This window comes from Nansenia antarctica (genome assembly GCF_963989245.1).
Source record: "Nansenia antarctica genome assembly, chromosome: 20".
Lineage (NCBI taxonomy): Eukaryota > Metazoa > Chordata > Actinopteri > Argentiniformes > Microstomatidae > Nansenia > Nansenia antarctica.
This window is the reverse complement of record NC_137693.1, coordinates 10046366-10062636: the sequence shown is the minus strand read 5'-3', so window position 1 is coordinate 10062636 and position 16271 is coordinate 10046366. Positions and strand designations below refer to the sequence as shown.

General features: G+C 46.3%; 1 protein-coding gene and 1 pseudogene across 2 annotated transcripts; both read right to left on the bottom strand.

The window, feature by feature from the left end:
- Window positions 1–902: 902 nt before the first annotated feature.
- On the bottom strand, window positions 903–9814 carry camlg (calcium modulating ligand). The gene is made up of 4 exons (XM_080549678.1): window positions 9630–9814; window positions 8491–8966; window positions 7845–7910; window positions 903–2819 (listed from the first exon to the last, which is right to left on the bottom strand). Exons 1-4 carry the CDS (start codon window positions 9790–9792, stop codon window positions 2628–2630), a joined length of 897 nt encoding a protein of 298 aa, XP_080405804.1. The 5' UTR covers window positions 9793–9814; the 3' UTR covers window positions 903–2627.
- Window positions 9815–10124: 310 nt separating this feature from the next.
- Window positions 10125–12817, bottom strand: LOC308174705 (E3 ubiquitin-protein ligase TRIM35-like; annotated as a pseudogene). Its single transcript, XR_013938070.1, has 6 exons — window positions 12258–12817; window positions 11966–12061; window positions 11503–11733; window positions 11357–11379; window positions 11155–11273; window positions 10125–11019 (listed from the first exon to the last, which is right to left on the bottom strand). The product of XR_013938070.1 is annotated as an E3 ubiquitin-protein ligase TRIM35-like (transcript).
- Between the last annotated feature and the right edge of the window lie 3454 nt (window positions 12818–16271).

Genomic DNA, 16271 nt, shown 5'->3' with positions numbered 1-16271 from the left:
TCCAGTTGGATGCTTTCCTATAATGTGGAGAGGATCTCTCAGAGAGTTCCATTCAAGTTACTGTACTCTATTCTTAGTCTTGTCATCACCACCTCCTCTTTTCTATTTCCTCCCCTGTTTCTCTCTCTACCCTCTCTGTTTCTCTCACTCCCCTCTCTGTTTCCTCTCACTACCCTCTCTGTTTCCTCTCACTACCCTCTCTGTTTCTCTCACTACCCTCTCTGTTTCTCTCACTACCCTCTCTGTTTCTCTCACTACCCTCTCTGTTTCTCTCTCTACCCTCTCTGTTTCTCTCACTACCCTCTCTGTTTCCTCTCACTACCCTCTGTTTCTCTCACTACCCTCTCTGTTTCCTCTCACTACCCTCTCTGTTTCCTCTCACTACCCTCTCTGTTTCTCTCACTACCCTCTCTGTTTCTCTCACTACCCTCTCTGTTTCTCTCACTACCCTCTCTGTTTCCTCTCACTACCCTCTCTGTTTCACTCACTACTCTCTGTTTCTCTCACTACCCTCTCTGTTTCCTCTCACTACCCTCTCTGTTTCTCTCTCTACCCTCTCTGTTTCTCTCACTACCCTCTCTGTTTCCTCTCACTACCCTCTCTGTTTCTCTCACTACCCTCTCTGTTTCTCTCACTACCCTCTCTGTTTCTCTCACTACCCTCTCTGTTTCTCTCACTACCCTCTCTGTTTCACTACAGTCTCTACTCTTTCCCTCTGATTTTGATATTTGAATTATATCTGTGTCTATGTTTCCTTTTTTAACAGCTTGTTTGGCTAGTTTATCCACTCTCTCATTACCCATAGTCTTCTACATACGTATGATCAATATGGTTTGTAATGATCTGTATACCCGAGAAACAAAATATGAGTGAATTATATGTAAAAAGAGAAGCATTTGACAAATGTTCCACGTTTTTATTGGTTTTACACACCTTATTCATTCCAGTAAATGTTGTTAGCAGAAATTAAATACCATTATAGGGTGCCTTTATCCTTGTGTTGGTATTCATTCAATATTTCACAAATAAAATAATTAATCATGAATACAACATTTAAACTTTAATAATCGAACACAAATAATGATGTAAACATTATCAAATGAAATGAAACCAACAAAAAAATCACGCATGAAATTACACAGAAAAGCTGTCAAAAATGTAATAAATTAATTTGGATGCAATGCAATGCAGCATTAACACACGATGTAACATGCAAAGCCACACAGAGAGAGTATGAGGGAGGCTTGGATAGCTAGCAAAGCATTACATGACAGTTCCACAATCAGAGTTTTCCAGCACAGATATACACATTTACAAGATCCCACTGTCTCACGTTGAATAGCAGTGTGAACACACACTTTCAATACACCTAAACACTCCTTTTCCTGGCCCAGATGGTAAATGACCCCCTTTTAATAACAGTGTATGCATGTACAGATAGTTAATAACAATGCCCATAAGCATTAAATGGTGCAAAAACTATTACCAACATTCACCAAAAACCTGAAAGATCTGCATCTCCTGTCTCACATATATGAGATACACATACTCACCTGAAAACAAAACACAAACTAACTGGACCCTTTGTAACACTGTAAGAGAGCAACAGATACAGTTACATAACAGATATAGTAACTTAAAGCAGCTCCTATGTACAGGTCAAATATGCATGTTATACTTCCGCCCTACGTACAGGTCCACTCCAGGACCTGTCAGAGAGCAGGACAGATCATTGCTGATCCTTCCCACCCTGGTCACCACATCATCCCCATGGGCCTCACACTGACTCTGGGGCCTCCACCCCCCCTGCCCTGTCTCTCTTACACACACTCTTACACTCTTACACACACACACACACACACACACACACACAGACAGACACACACACACACACACAGACACAGACACACAGAGACACACACACACACACACACACACACACACACACACACACACACACACACACACACACACACACACACACAGTAATTTATATTAGTTTAAATTTTTTAATTCTAATTTACAGCCGACATAATTATTATTCCATTGCTCTCTTTGCCGTTGTCTTTTAAACATTTTTGGATTATATATTGTTGTTTCTTATGTTCTATGCACCAACCTCACCAAGTAAATTTCATGTATGTGCCAATATACTTGGCAATAAAGAGAATTCTGATTCTGATTCTGTTAGTTCTAGTTCCGTTCTGTCTTCCAGCCTTACACATACATCTGTAGATATGCCACCTCCCACCTCCCGCCTCCCTCCCCCTCATTGGCTCTCTGAATAGGGATGGTATATGGGCAGGGACTGGGAAACAACATTGGGAAACAAAAGGGATCAGTGGTGTATCCAGTGAGGTGAAACGTTGACAACATCGCAGAGCTAGGAATGCAGCATATAGAGCAGAAACGACTATCTACACTGCATTGACAGACACTGATATCTGCTCTACCCGACACATTTCTATCTGCACGACGTTGTGTTCCACATTCCAACCTCTTAAACAGACCAAAGCGATCATTGGGGGGGGCGAGGGGGGGGGGTCAAGGGGTGAGGGAACTGGCCCGAGAGGGGTGAGGTGACATCACCATGGCAACCAGGGGGGAGGGGCAGCATGCTACGGGGGTCACGGCGTCTCTGAGCCAATCAGCAGCAGGATCTCGTGACTTATGACGAAGGTGAAGAAGTAGAGGCAGAGGTCGGCGAAGACGTCGCCCATCTTCCTGTAGGTGTCCATGGAGCGGTTGATGACCTCAGCAGGGATGCCAGACAGCAGCAGGGCGGCTGTCAGCACGGTGCTCTTTGTCTTCTTCTCCACCTGGGGGGTGGGGTAGGGTGGGGGGGGAGAAGAGGTTTAAACACCTGCTACAGGGTTTTTGTTTCTAATTATTGTCATCAATAATCACTTCCACCAAGCAGACAGGCTTATGAACGAGGGCTACAAGGTCGAGGTCTGGTGACTATTTACCCGCTACGCTCATACCCACAATCCACCTGTGGATACCGTCGTATATATATCTGACTTCATCTCATCCCTACAGATACTGTGTATTTTACACCTTTACCTGCTGTCCTCGACTACTGCTACCTACAGGGCTATACTCATGCTCTATTCTATTATTTTTATTATTATACTTTTTTTATTTATTTATTTATAGTTCATGACATAACGTGAATCGATTTCGACACAGAAATAATGAGTAAAATATTGTGTTTTAATTGTTTGTGTTTTAGATGTTTTATTTTGAAAAATGACCGGATACATCCGTCCGTGTGTGCCTCTTGACACGTGTCAAGATGCTCGTCTCGGTCACGTGATCCCAAAAATTAAGCCCACAAGTTGAGTAAGAAAAATGAGTAATAAAGAAATGACTTTGGAGAGCTTCTTTAGAAAGGGGAAAATGCCCAACGAGGAGACAAAAGAAGAAGAGCCTACGACTTAAAAAAAAAAAAAAGAAAGCTGCATTTAAAAGACTCAGAATATCAGGAGTCCTACTTAAAATACGGGTTTATCGCTACAGGTGATTCTCACGCGCCAAGCCCGCTCTGCAGAATATGTGTTGACAGGCGAGCACATGGAGCCCAAGCACCCTGCGTTAAAAGACAAGCCTTTGGAGTTTGTTTTTTAAAGGAAAAAAAACGTGAACAAGGACAGAAGCAATTACTGGTGAGTTGTATTTTTAATGCACTTTATATTTGTTTTTATGCCGGTCGTATCATTTTATTTCGTCACACACTGAAGGCCGGTCCGTGAAAATATTGTCTTACATGAAAACGGTCCGTGGCTTAGATAGACTATTCGGATTTCTGTGAGCATAATTCGTTAATGTTGAGGAACATTAGGCATAGGCTAGGTAGGTAGCGATTGTTTAGAATTAATCGCCTATACTGTGTACCCATGGACCCATTAATATTGTCTTTTATTATTTTATTATCTTTCTATTATTATTACAATGTTGCGCCATAATGGCTTGGTATCAGTAGCAAAGCGTGGGCCACTGACACTCGTCTGTTGATGGCGGGAAAGCCCCGCAATGTCATAATGCTCATAATGGCCAGACAGGACGATGACGTCATAGTAATACAACATCGTGTCTTTATTTGTTTCAGACGGAGGCGCATTTATTCGTGAGCCGAGCGAACGACCCGCATAGCTGCTGATAATTATGCGAAATATTTTAGATTTTTGAAAATCTTGCTGCCTAATAAGTTACACTTAGGTAAGTATTTAATTCATGTGTGGAGGGGGAATTTTTGTTTTGGTTTAATGTGATGTTGCCTATGTTATTACCATATATATGAATTGTAATTGCCCTGGAAAAGTAAGTAAAGTGTGGTAAAACATTGTTTAAAAAAATCACTAATAGCTGCTTTAAGCACTTTGTTGATTCCTACTCTTAATATTGTTGTTTGTTTATAGTGTGTGTGTGTGTGTGTGTGTGTGTGTGTGTGTGTGTGTGTGTGTGTGTGTGTGTGTGTGTGTGTGTGTGTGTGTGTGTGTGTGGGGGGGGGGGTTAAGATAAAGAAGAAAAGGCAGGACACACACCTATTTTGTTTGGTGTTGTAATTGTGCGTTTCTCATGTGTACTGTTTTGAAGTAAATAATTTTTACTACTTACTTTAATAAGATTTTTATTGTAATTTAAAAAAAAATGTTTTTGGAACATGATCTCTCTCCTCAGTCATGAAGGACAACGGTCTACCAAGTAAGACCACCACCCCTACCAGGCCCCCTGGGCCCCCTGGGCGATGGTTCCTCGACATCAACACGTCAAAGCCGAGAGCTGAGACGAGAACGAGGGGTTCTCTCCAGGGTTCAGGGACCTCTCCCACCGGGGTCCACCTGTTCCCTGATGTGAAGGCCATGGTGCTCCACCCCCGAAGGTACTCCAAGCCGAAGGCCACCCCGCACGCCTCCTCTGTGCCACCTACCTGGGCTCAACCTACCTGGTCTCCTCCCATCCCGCCTACCCCGCCTGGCTCTCCAGCCACCCGGCTTGCCAGACTTGGGCCTCACCGTCCATCCAACCTGGTGCACACCTCCTCTGTGCCTGCCACACAGAAGAAGGGTGGGAGGTCTCCTCCTCCCATCCTGCCTAACTCTCCCGTCACCCCGCCTGCCACCCTCGGGCCTCACTGTCCAGCCAACCTGGTGCCCGCCCCACCTGCCGAGCCCAGACCACGAGGGTGGCTAAATGTGTCTAAAAGGGCCCAGCAGCAGCAACTGATCTGGGCTAACCAGCAGAGGGGTAACGATGAGAAGCCACTTCTACGTGGCCCACAGACCATCTGCCTCGGCCGCCCATCTGACCTGGGGGGAGACGAGGGCGGCCGGTACCCTCAGCCCAGCAGCCTCCGCACGGAGCGGCCGGTCCTGCTCACCAAGAGAGCGGCCATGCAGGCGGCCGAGAGGTGCCAGACAGACACCCTAACGCCCGGATTCACCGACTTGCGCCCTGACCACCTGCGCCCGGTCAGCTGCTACCACCTGGGCTCACCAGGTGAACTCCAAGTTCACCAGGTGAACTTGGAGAGAAAATGGGCCAACAGCACAAGACGCAACTGAAGGAGGACGTCCTTTTTTTTTTTTTTTTACCCGACAAAACAAGGTTCAACCCCACGGCTCCCGGACTAGAGCCCCGTGACAGAGTTACGCTGCTGTTTATCACACCTAAACTTGTCCTGAGGGAGTCCCCCTCAGACCAGCAGTAGAGGGTACACTCTGTCAAAACATGGCTCAAAAGTGTCCTTCTCTATGGCTCAGAAACATGGAGAATGACAAAGAAAACATTGCAGAAAATCCAGACTTTCATCAACATCTGTCTGAGGCGCATCTTCAAAATCAGGTGGCCAGATAAAATCAGTAATAAGGAACTGTGGCAGAGAGGGAGCCAGGAGCCAGTAGAGAGCCAGATCAGGAGACGGAAGTGGGGATGGATTGGTCACACCCTGCGCAAACCAGCAGCTACCATCACACGACAGGCCCTGACATGGAACCCACAGGGAAAGCGGAAAAGAGGAAGGCCCAGAAACAGCTGGAAGAGGGACTCTGAGGCAGAGTTGAAGAGGCAGGGTACCAGCTGGGGAGAGGTGGAAAAGAAAGCCCAGAGCCGTGATGGATGGAGAAGAGTCGTTGATGGCCTTTGCTCTGCAAGAGATCCAACGGCATAAGTCAAGTAAGTCAAGTCTGTCAAAACAATGGCAAGGGCAGCCATGCTGTCCCGCATCCACCAATCAGCTGTCCCCATCCACCAATCAGCTGTCCCGCATCCACTAATCAGCTGTCCCCATACACCAATCAGCTGTCCCGCATCCACCAATCATCGAGGCACCAACCAGGGGGCTCATCAAGCGGACGCCAGGCAGCTGTGCCCGGGACGGCAACCCCACATAATGGGAGGATCGCGACCCACGCAGGAGGAGGGGAGCTACGTCTACGCCAGCCACGCCAGCGACGGGTGAGTACATTAAACCGAGTGTAATAACGGCTGTGATCCATGTACCAGACCGAGCGGACCCCCCCCCCCCCGAGCTACCAGCATCTGTAGGACTGTAGGCTATGGGCCAAACCCTACTGACCAGAGCACCGAGAGGGAGGGACGCAACACCCCCCCCCCCCCAGAGCCACAGAGCCGGAGCCAGAGTCCAACCTATAGCCCCGACCGAGGACCTCGGAGCAGAGAGGGTTGGGAGACCCCCCCGAAACACGAGGACAGCGGTACGGAGTACCCCCGAACCACGGAGGCGGAAGCGGAGACGGAGCCCGGCCTAACGGCCCCGGGCAAACCCCCGCCTACCCCTCCGGTGGTGGGACCTTCAGTTATCCTTCTCTACCAGAGTCTGTGCCCCATGCTGGATGCAGAACGATGCAGGAATAACTTTAAGTCATTTATGGACAGTGTGTACGCTAATAATATGCAGGGAACTTTTCCTGGATACACAGTGTACAAGGTTTTTCGCCCTTGCTTGCTTGCTTGGTCCTCGGGCCTCTCCTCGGGGGCAGGGGCCCCCCGGGGGGGGGTTTGGGGGCCGCTGCTGTGTGCTGGTAGGCAAACTGGTAGTAGTCGCTCTATGAGTAGAGGGCTGCAAGGGAATTTTCCTGGCTACACAGTGTACAGGTGTTTTTTACCTTTGCCTGCTTGCGGCTCTGTCATTATGTGAATCTTGTGAGAAATGCGCTATACAAATAAAACTTGATTTTATTTAAGTTGGACACTACGGCAGTGCTGTTTCTTAGAGTGGGCAGTGCTCCTCCTATGTTAGTAGGCATAAAATATGCAGACAAGTGCGCAATGTCTCCCGGTGTCTCTAGCTCTAGCAATTCCCCATGGTCACAGTGAGAGGGTTATCACAACACACACACACACACACACACATATATACAGTATATATCCATCCACCCACCTATCCACCCAGCCACACACACACACACTCACTCACTGAACACTTGGAACACTACACTAATACAGTGTCTTTTTTATGCACTTAATATTTGTTTTTATGCTGTATTTATAATGTATTTATCCCCCACACATGGTCCGTGAAGATATTGTCTTAGATGAAACCGGTCTGTGGTGCAAAGAAAGTTGGGGACCGCTGCTCTGGACCACTGGACCACCCCAGGCCATGTGTAGCATCTTTTTAACTCAATATCTATTCATTACATTTAACAGGGACCATGTGCAATCAAAACTGAGTCTAACTAAATCGTTTTTAGTGCATAACACATAAAACCATGGCAGTATATTCACTATACAGTATACTGTGTTTCTGTCACATTCACTGTAGGTGTGTTGCTTAACGGTACTTCATAAGTAATGAGGATTTATTGAAGGCATCTTACCTTCGGGAAATATTTGTACAATCCCATGTAGGCCAGTTCTAGGGTGAGAAATGGCGCGAATATGGACTGTAAGACAGAGGAAAAAAGACAGCATCGTTAATAAACCGTTAAAACATGCGTACAGCTTTAGATGCAGCTGGCAGCATTTCAGACAGAACAAGTGTTGGTTATTGACAGCTAGCATGCCCCCATAGAGACAGACAGACAGCTAGCATGTTCCCATAGAGACAGACAGACAGCTAGCATGTTCCCATAGAGACAGACAGACAGACAGCTAGCATGTCCCCATAGAGACAGACAGACAGCATGTTCCCATAGAGACAGACAGACAGCATGTTCCCATAGAGACAGACAGACAGACAGACAGCTAGCATGTTGCCATAGAGACAGACAGACAGACAGCATGTTCCCATAGAGACAGACAGACAGACAGCTAGCATGTTCCCATAGAGACAGACAGACAGACAGCATGTTCCCAGAGACAGACAGACAGCTAGCATGTTCCCATAGAGACAGACAGACAGACACACAGCATGTTCCCATAGAGACAGACACACAGCATGTTCCCATAGAGACAGACAGACAGCATGTTCCCATAGAGACAGACAGACAGACAGACAGCTCTTTCCAGCATAGACAGACTCACCAGGTACTTGCAGACAAACACTCTGACGAAGATGGCGAGGAGGACGCTGCCCACCATCCTGAACAGCCTGAAGGCGTCCAGCTCCTCTGGCTCGGCGTTGGCCTCCTGCGCCTGCTTCTCCTGGGCCAGCTGGCCTCGGAGCTTCATGGCGTCATCAAAGCGGGACAGGTACTTCTGGAGCCCCCTGCGCGGAGAGCGGCTGGACTCGTCCGCCTCCTGTTCTCCTCCGCCCCGTGGCCTCTGTCTGACCCCTGCCGCCCCCACCACCTCGTCCTCTAGCCCCACGCCCATCTCCCCGCCCAGCACCTCGCTGCTGTCTGGCAGGGGGGACCCCCTGCTCCCCGGGGAGTCGCCGCAGGGGTGGCCGCTATCTGGGACGAACGGGGAGAGTCTAGGGGAGGCGGAGGAGGACGCCCACGCCTCGGTTCTGTCCAAGTCGAGGTGGAACTTGGGCTCCGAGACACGTCTGGAGTCTCCTGGTGGAACAGAGAACACAGGGGTGGAACAGAGAACACAGGGGTGGCATTGGAATGAGTGGACAAGAATGTCACTGACACCCTAACCTATGAGATATTGGCAAGCTTGGAGCATGTACATTAAACAACAGTATGGAGATAGAGACACATGTATGAAGTAGCTAACACACTTCACACAGGAACAGGAATAGACTCGGAATACAGGACAGATAGATGTCCCTGGCAGAGCTGACTGGCACAGTATTAATGAAGCTAGCGAGCTGATGTCTGATTCCAATGAAATGTCAATTCGTGAGTTCAGAACGATAAGGTTCTATCTCCGTTTAGAATGAGAAGGTTATATCTCCGTTTAGAACGATAAGGTTCTATCTCCGTTTAGAATGAGAAGGTTCTATCTCCGTCTAGGGCAGTTCAGAGATATTGAGCGTCAAAGTTTTTACATTCCATTGTGTTTTGTGAGATGGAACCTTTGTATTTTATGAATTACTAACTCAGAAATGTCAACATTTTTAAAATAACACCACACAGGCATTAATGAACACCTAATGGATCAGAATATGTAAAAAAAAAAAACTCAATTTTGACCAGAAATGGAGATCCCAGAACCTTGTCATTCTAACGTCACGGTATGCTAGCTGATTGGGTCGATCGATGCTTTATTACCGTTATTCTCGTCCAGAGGTTTGCTGAAGCCCACGATCCTGTTCATCCTGTCCTCACTGTTCATGAGCAGCTTCCTCCTCCTGATCTCTGCCCTTCTTTGGGCAGCAGAAAGAGCGACTTTCTCTCCTGGGCTCTGCTGAATAGCTTCCTCCATCGACTCCATTGATACTGGTGTATTCAAGGTAACTACCTACGACACAATATTGTGATCTGTGTAGATCGTGCCACACAAATCCTCAGATTATTGCATTAGCTAGCGACAGACAGTGGGACACAACAGACTCCGAGGCCGAGCGTTGTCTGAAGTGCGCGTGTTGATGACCTCATCTTCGGAACGCCCAGGGACCAGGAGCCCCATTAGAAGCTGATCGTGGATCAGTAAAAAAAAAAAAAGAGATTTGCACCTGTCCCTCTAATAATGTCTATGGATCAAGATCAGTATTTATACACAAACACACACACACGCACACACAGGATCTCTGTGTTTTATGTGTTTTATTTCTATGTGTTTCATTTCTCAAGCTTTCGGTCGTTCATAGACCTTGTTCAGGAGTACAGCAGTGACAGGTGAATGCAGTTTTATATCCGGTTCAAACCACATCCCTTGATTAGCCAAAAGCACAACACCTGTGTCAGAAAAATTGTTGTTGCTCGACAGCAGTGAACGTTTTTTAACTGACAATAAACAGAATAAACAATAGACACTGTTGTAAGAAAGTAAAGATAGTGAAAATGTCCACAATCATCAAACGCAATAAAATACAAATCAAAGAAATAAGTCTCAGTAATTCATAACGACAGGAGAGAGCATGTGGCTCATGTTTTACTAACACTCCTCTCTAGGATGACATCACAGTCAGGGACACCTCTGATTGGCAGATCAGTATATCAGGGTGTTTAGCATCACCTGCTGGTCCAATACAGAAGTAAGGGAACAGTCTCTCAGTGAAGGTGTCTTTATGAGTGTAGATGAATGTCGTGTTTTCAGGGTCGTAGAAGGTCACCTCCCCCTGGTTGTAGTCCAGCTGTACTCTGATCCTCCGGGGTCTCCTCTTCAGAGTGATGGTGTTACCCACTACATCTGTATACTTACCATCCTGCCATGTTATAGCCCATATTCCATACTTTGGTGTTATATATGGTACCACCCCCTTTCTGTCAACTGACTCTTTAGCCACACCCATGATCCAGAAAGGATGGTCCCCCAACTCCACCTCCCAGCTGTGCAGTCCAGAGCTGAACCCCTCAGAACCCACAACAAATGGATGCTTCATGAACCGTTCTGGGTTGTCAGGGAGCTGCTGCCATGTGTCTGTACGTCTCGCACTGGTCAGATCATCAGACAGAGAGAGGCAGGGATGGAAAGTGTTGGGGTCCAGGATCACAGGAGCTTCAAAACAAAGACAGAGATATTCTACACATTATTTGATGTGCCTGTTTCCAGTACACAGTAAGAATCTGGTATAACTTTATAAGTATTCAAATCTTCTTCCAGATAGTTAATAAAGGCATTGTCAGTACTCACCGTGCTTGACGATCTCCTGCATCTTCTCCCAGACTCTGAACTGCAGGTTGCCCAGGTGTTTGGCCACGTCTATCAGCGCTCCTGAAACCTTCTCTGGGTCTGGCAGTGTGAACTGGGCTCTGGAAGAACATCCAGGAGTCAGTGCTGCTCTGGGCTTGGGCCCAGAACCCCAGAGAAGAGAGACCAGAGACAGATCACTTACCTTTTCTTACTGGCTTTGAAGTTCTGGAGAGGAACAGAAGAGAATAGTCATCAATACTAGTGATATTATTATTTTATTATTATTTCATCAGCCTTTGAATTCATTTATAATCTCTTCACATTATCTGAGGAAAAGGTGGTTCTTACCTGCAGGAAGGAGATGTCTTCAGCTTTCAGCTCCTTCTCTAAGCCTCTGATTGTGTCTGACAGTGATGATATCTGTCTGCTCAGCCCCTCAATCTTCTCCTTCATCATCTGACTCTTCTGCTCCTCTTCCTCCCTCAGTGAGGCTATCCTGGCCTCCTCTTCCTGTCGTAGAAACTGGTGAAGTTTCTCAAACCCCTCCTTAATCTGTCTCTCTGTGTGCTGGGCCTGGCTCTGGAGACAGCAAGAAGAATGTTTCTCATGATATCACCATTGTTTGTTGTTGTTTGTGCACTAACATCCTACATTACCTACTGTGGTTTTACCCATTACCACAATTAAAACTGTATGAGGAAATGTCTAGGAAATGTATGCTCTACACATACTTTTGAGTTACAAATGAGTCTGAGCAGAACAAGAAAACTTCAAATCATTGACCACAACACTTCATATGATTACACAGTACCTTAATGTGCTCTGATGTCTTATCACAGGTTTGTTTAACTTTGTTAAAGACGTCCAGCTTCTCCTGTAAGGGTTTCAGAGCTGTCTGGAGTTCCTCCTGGATTGAGACAACACTTTACTGAGGACATTTCTGGACTAATGACAGTATCTGATTACAGTGCCACTGTGCTTTCACAAAAGGGATGACTAATTAATAAGGCCATTATGAAAACATCAAGTGTCATAACTTATCGACCGCATCATTTCAAATCGTCATGCTTGTTTATTGATTTATGTATTACATTCATGTTTACCTTATGCTCCTGTGCAGCCTCGTCTACTGGGACGCAGTCATGAGATTTGTGTTTCTTTGAGGCCTGACACACCAAACAGACGGGCTGTTGATCCTCCAGACAGAAGAGCTTGAGTTTCTCACCGTGCTGACTGCAGAGCACCTGTAAGCACTTCTCTCCTGTAAGAACGCCTCACACACGTTCTTTAGATTGAGGCTAATGGGAGGGTTAGCTTTCGAGGATCTTCTCCTACAAACTGGACATTCCTGAGATCCCTTGTGTTCCCAGTATTCCTGCAGACAGGCTTTACAGAAGCTGTGGCTACATGACAGGAGGACAGGATCTTTAAAGATGTCACAGCACACAGGACAGGAGAGATCCTCCTCTGGGAGAGACGGTTTAGAAGCCATTTTTTTCATGCGATGCCAGTCCCCTCTTTTGCAAAAGCCTCTAAAGACTTTAACTTTTGACAAAGTTCTCCTGCTTTTAAAGAAACGCTTCACTAAAAAGTGAAGCAGCACTTGGAGATCGCTATTTTGATCGTGGTGTTGTCTTGTAATGGTTTAGTCTTCGGCTCTTCCCTGCTGTGTTGTAAAGCTGATAGAGCTGAACATTACAACACAGAGCTGCACTTTGCCCTCATCAGGTGGTTCAGGGTGTGCAGAGCGTGCAAAACAGGTTAGACTGTGTGTGTGTGTGTGTGTGTGTGTGTGTGTGTGTGTGTGTGTGTGTGTGTGTGTGTGTGCGTGTGATGGCATGTAGGTATGTGCATGCAGGCGTGTGTGTGTGTGTGTGTGTGTGTGTGTATGTGTATGTGTGTGTGTGTGTGTGTGTGTGTGTGTGCGTGTGATGGCATGTAGGTGTGTGCATGCAGGCGTGTGTGTGTGTGTGTGTGATGGCATGTAGGTGTGTGCATGCAGGCGTGTGTGTGTGTGTGTATGTGTGTGTGTGTGTGTGTGTGTGCGTGCGTGTGTGTGTGTGTGTGTGTTTAGTTTATAGTTTTGAGGACAGTCTCTCTTAACAGCAGTAAAGCATTACATGGAGCAACTTTAGCCTACCGGTACATGGCTAATTTCCAGCTGTCTGTGTGTCGGGGGAGGGGGGGGGGCATCAGGTCTGTGTGAGTGTGTGTGGGGGGGGGGGGAGTCAGGCGGGCGGGGGGCGTCAGGCCCTAACACGTTAGCCCTAACACTAACACTATGAGCAGATTTAGTGTTCAGTTAGACATTTTAGAATATTGTTGATAGTAGAATCAGGATGCAGTCCTGACAGAATCAATAAATGATAAAACAGAGACACAAAGCCTTTATAAAGCCTTTATTAACGGGTCTGATTATCAACACAGCTCAATACAGCACTTCCTCCTCACACAGGAAGCACGAAGTCCCTGATCCTCCTTCTTCTTCGGCCTATGGGTTGTTGTTTCCTCTCCACTCCACCAGGCTCGGGGCCGAGGGGCTACCCTTTTACCACCCCGAGACCTGGTTGAGGGGCTACCCTTTTACCACCCCGAGACCTGGTTGAGGGGCTACCCTTTTACCACCCCGAGACCAGGTTGAGGGGCTACCCTTTTACCACCCCGAGACCTGGTTGAGGGGCTACCCTTTTACCACCCCGAGACCTGGTTGAGGGGCTACCCTTTTACCACCCCGAGACCAGGTTGAGGGTCTACCCTTTTACCACCCCGAGACCAGGTTGAGGGGCTACCCTTTTACCACCCCGAGACCTGGTTGAGGGGCTACCCTTTTACCACCCCGAGACCTGGTTGAGGGGCTAACCTTTTACCACCCCGAGACCAGGTTGAGGGGCTACCCTTTTACCACCCCGAGACCTGGTTGAGGGGCTACCCTTTTACCACCCCGAGACCTGGTTGAGGGGCTACCCTTTTACCACCCCGAGACCTGGTTGAGGGGCTCACCCGGGCTATATTTCTGGACACCCCTCCAGAAGCCACGTCATCGTCTCGTCATCTAATACCAACAGACCATGCATCCCGTTGGGTGGGTGGTACACCGGGCAATCCAGGATAACATGGTCTGCGGTTTGGTCCTCTGCGCCACACTCGCACGACGCATTTGGCCCCATCTGTGCATTGATGAGCGGAAACGCCTGACGCCGGTCCGGAGACGATTGAGCCTCACCCAGGACAACACACACACACACACACACAGGTTCACAGGTCACATTAATACAGACATGCCTAATGCTGTTAAACCTGACCTTATGGCTCATCCTGGTATCTCCTCCTACATTGTCCTTTAATTTGCAGGAACCTCTGAACCTACCATCTAACTGTAATTGGTCTCCTCTCCTTGGTTGTTGTTCATAGGAAGTGTTCTTGAACCGTATCCAAGCAACTGCAGATTGGATAATATTAGACCACTCATCTCACTAATAGGCCCACTTGATGAAGCAGGTTCAGTGGTGTCATTATTAATATGACATCATAAACATGGACCACAACGAGCACTCAACAAAAGCCAACAACACACGTTTATAGAACTATCATTTATTCATTTTTAGAAATGTACACACATTAACACAAAGAGACACACAAGTACAAATAATGTCTTAGGTTCATTAAGACAGGCTCCGTCCAGTCTAGACTCGAGAGAGAGAAGGACAGACAGCATTCAGCAACATCCCCCGGGTTTGTCAAGAGTACAAAGTAGCTTAGCATAAGAAGCTAGTTGATAGGACTGTATACTCCCCACCACCCCAGGACCATGTAAGGCTGAGTATTACGTTTTTATGGGATGTTAGCTAACTTCTGTTACATAATAATAACAGGTGACATCTTTACATTCAAGAGTATCTTCCTTCATTCTTTCTTAGGTTCTATAGAAATAACATAATTCTGACGGTAGGAATTCTGTTAAATATTTGGATATTCATATCCCGTTCCCCGTCACCATCTATATTACATTTAAATGTGGTTGTGACCGTTTGAACTTGATATGTTATTGAATATGATCAAAAGCATGTTGTGGAGATCCAAGCTTTTTCAGATGGAAAAGCATAGCTTATGAGGTACCAGCTCTGCTAACTGTACCCTCCATGACACAAACCACAACTAGTTTTTTTTTTTTAAAAAGTCCCAAACATTTTATTTTCTTAGCGTCATATCACCTTAATATGTTCATACTAAAATCATCAATTCTTTTACCATTATAATGTAGTCTTTTCAATATACAAGTATCAATAAGCATGATTAAAAGATCAACAATGGCTTTGTTATGTCTGATAAAGAATTTCCCATATCCTATTATATTAAAATATTTCATATATAGTGTCTGTATTTAAACAGAGGCTTAACAATAAAAAGTGAGTTCCCATACAAGGCAATTACAGAATTTAATCAGATTGGGATTCTCATAAATTAAACAAAAACAAACAAAACAATGACAGCTTCAGAGGTGTTTTGAATGTCGAGAGGGAAGGGGGGGGCGGGGGGGTGAAGAGAGAGAGAGAGAGAGAGAGAGAGAGAGAGAGAGAGAGAGAGAGAAAGAGAGTGAGTGAGTCTTTGACGGACAGACCAGACCCAAGACAAGATGAAACATTGTTTTCCATTGCTTAGTCAAGACATTCAAAGGCAGCAAATCATAGAGCTCGGTTCACCTTCAAACTTCAATATATTTCTGCCTTTACAATATAAGCCTAGAGAGGTTTGTTCGACACACAATGATAATAACCAAGATAAAAAGCACACACATCTCTGTCCTTCCCCACTAAGACTAGAGAGTATTATTACTATAGTTTGAGTTATACTGTATTCTTATGCTCGAGGTGACATCCAATAATAACAGTCCTTTGTGGGCAGACGATTCTCCTCCACATGGCCTTTATGCATGATACATATATTACTTTATTAGCAAAAAGACAACTGTGCTTCTGTGAACAAAACAAAAAAAGAAAATAAGATTCCACACATCGACTGCCTGCACTGTTCTGAAATTGTACTGAAAGGATCCCTCTCTTAGAAAGCACTGTTCTCTAGAATAAACACTGATTCGCTCCATCATGGACATTACATAC

What these genes read in the sequence shown, in the direction of transcription:
- camlg (XM_080549678.1), bottom strand. Translation starts at nt 9,792, where the DNA reads ATGGAGTCGATGGAGGAAGCTATTCAGCAGAGCCCAGGAGAGAAAGTC. An exon ending in ACCTCTGGACGAGAATAACG is followed by an intron (nt 8,967 to 9,629) that starts GTAATAAAGCAT and finishes CTGTTCCACCAG; the next exon opens with GAGACTCCAGACGTGTCTCG. An exon ending in TGTTTGTCTGCAAGTACCTG is followed by an intron (nt 7,911 to 8,490) that starts GTGAGTCTGTCT and finishes TCTGTCTTACAG; the next exon opens with TCCATATTCGCGCCATTTCT.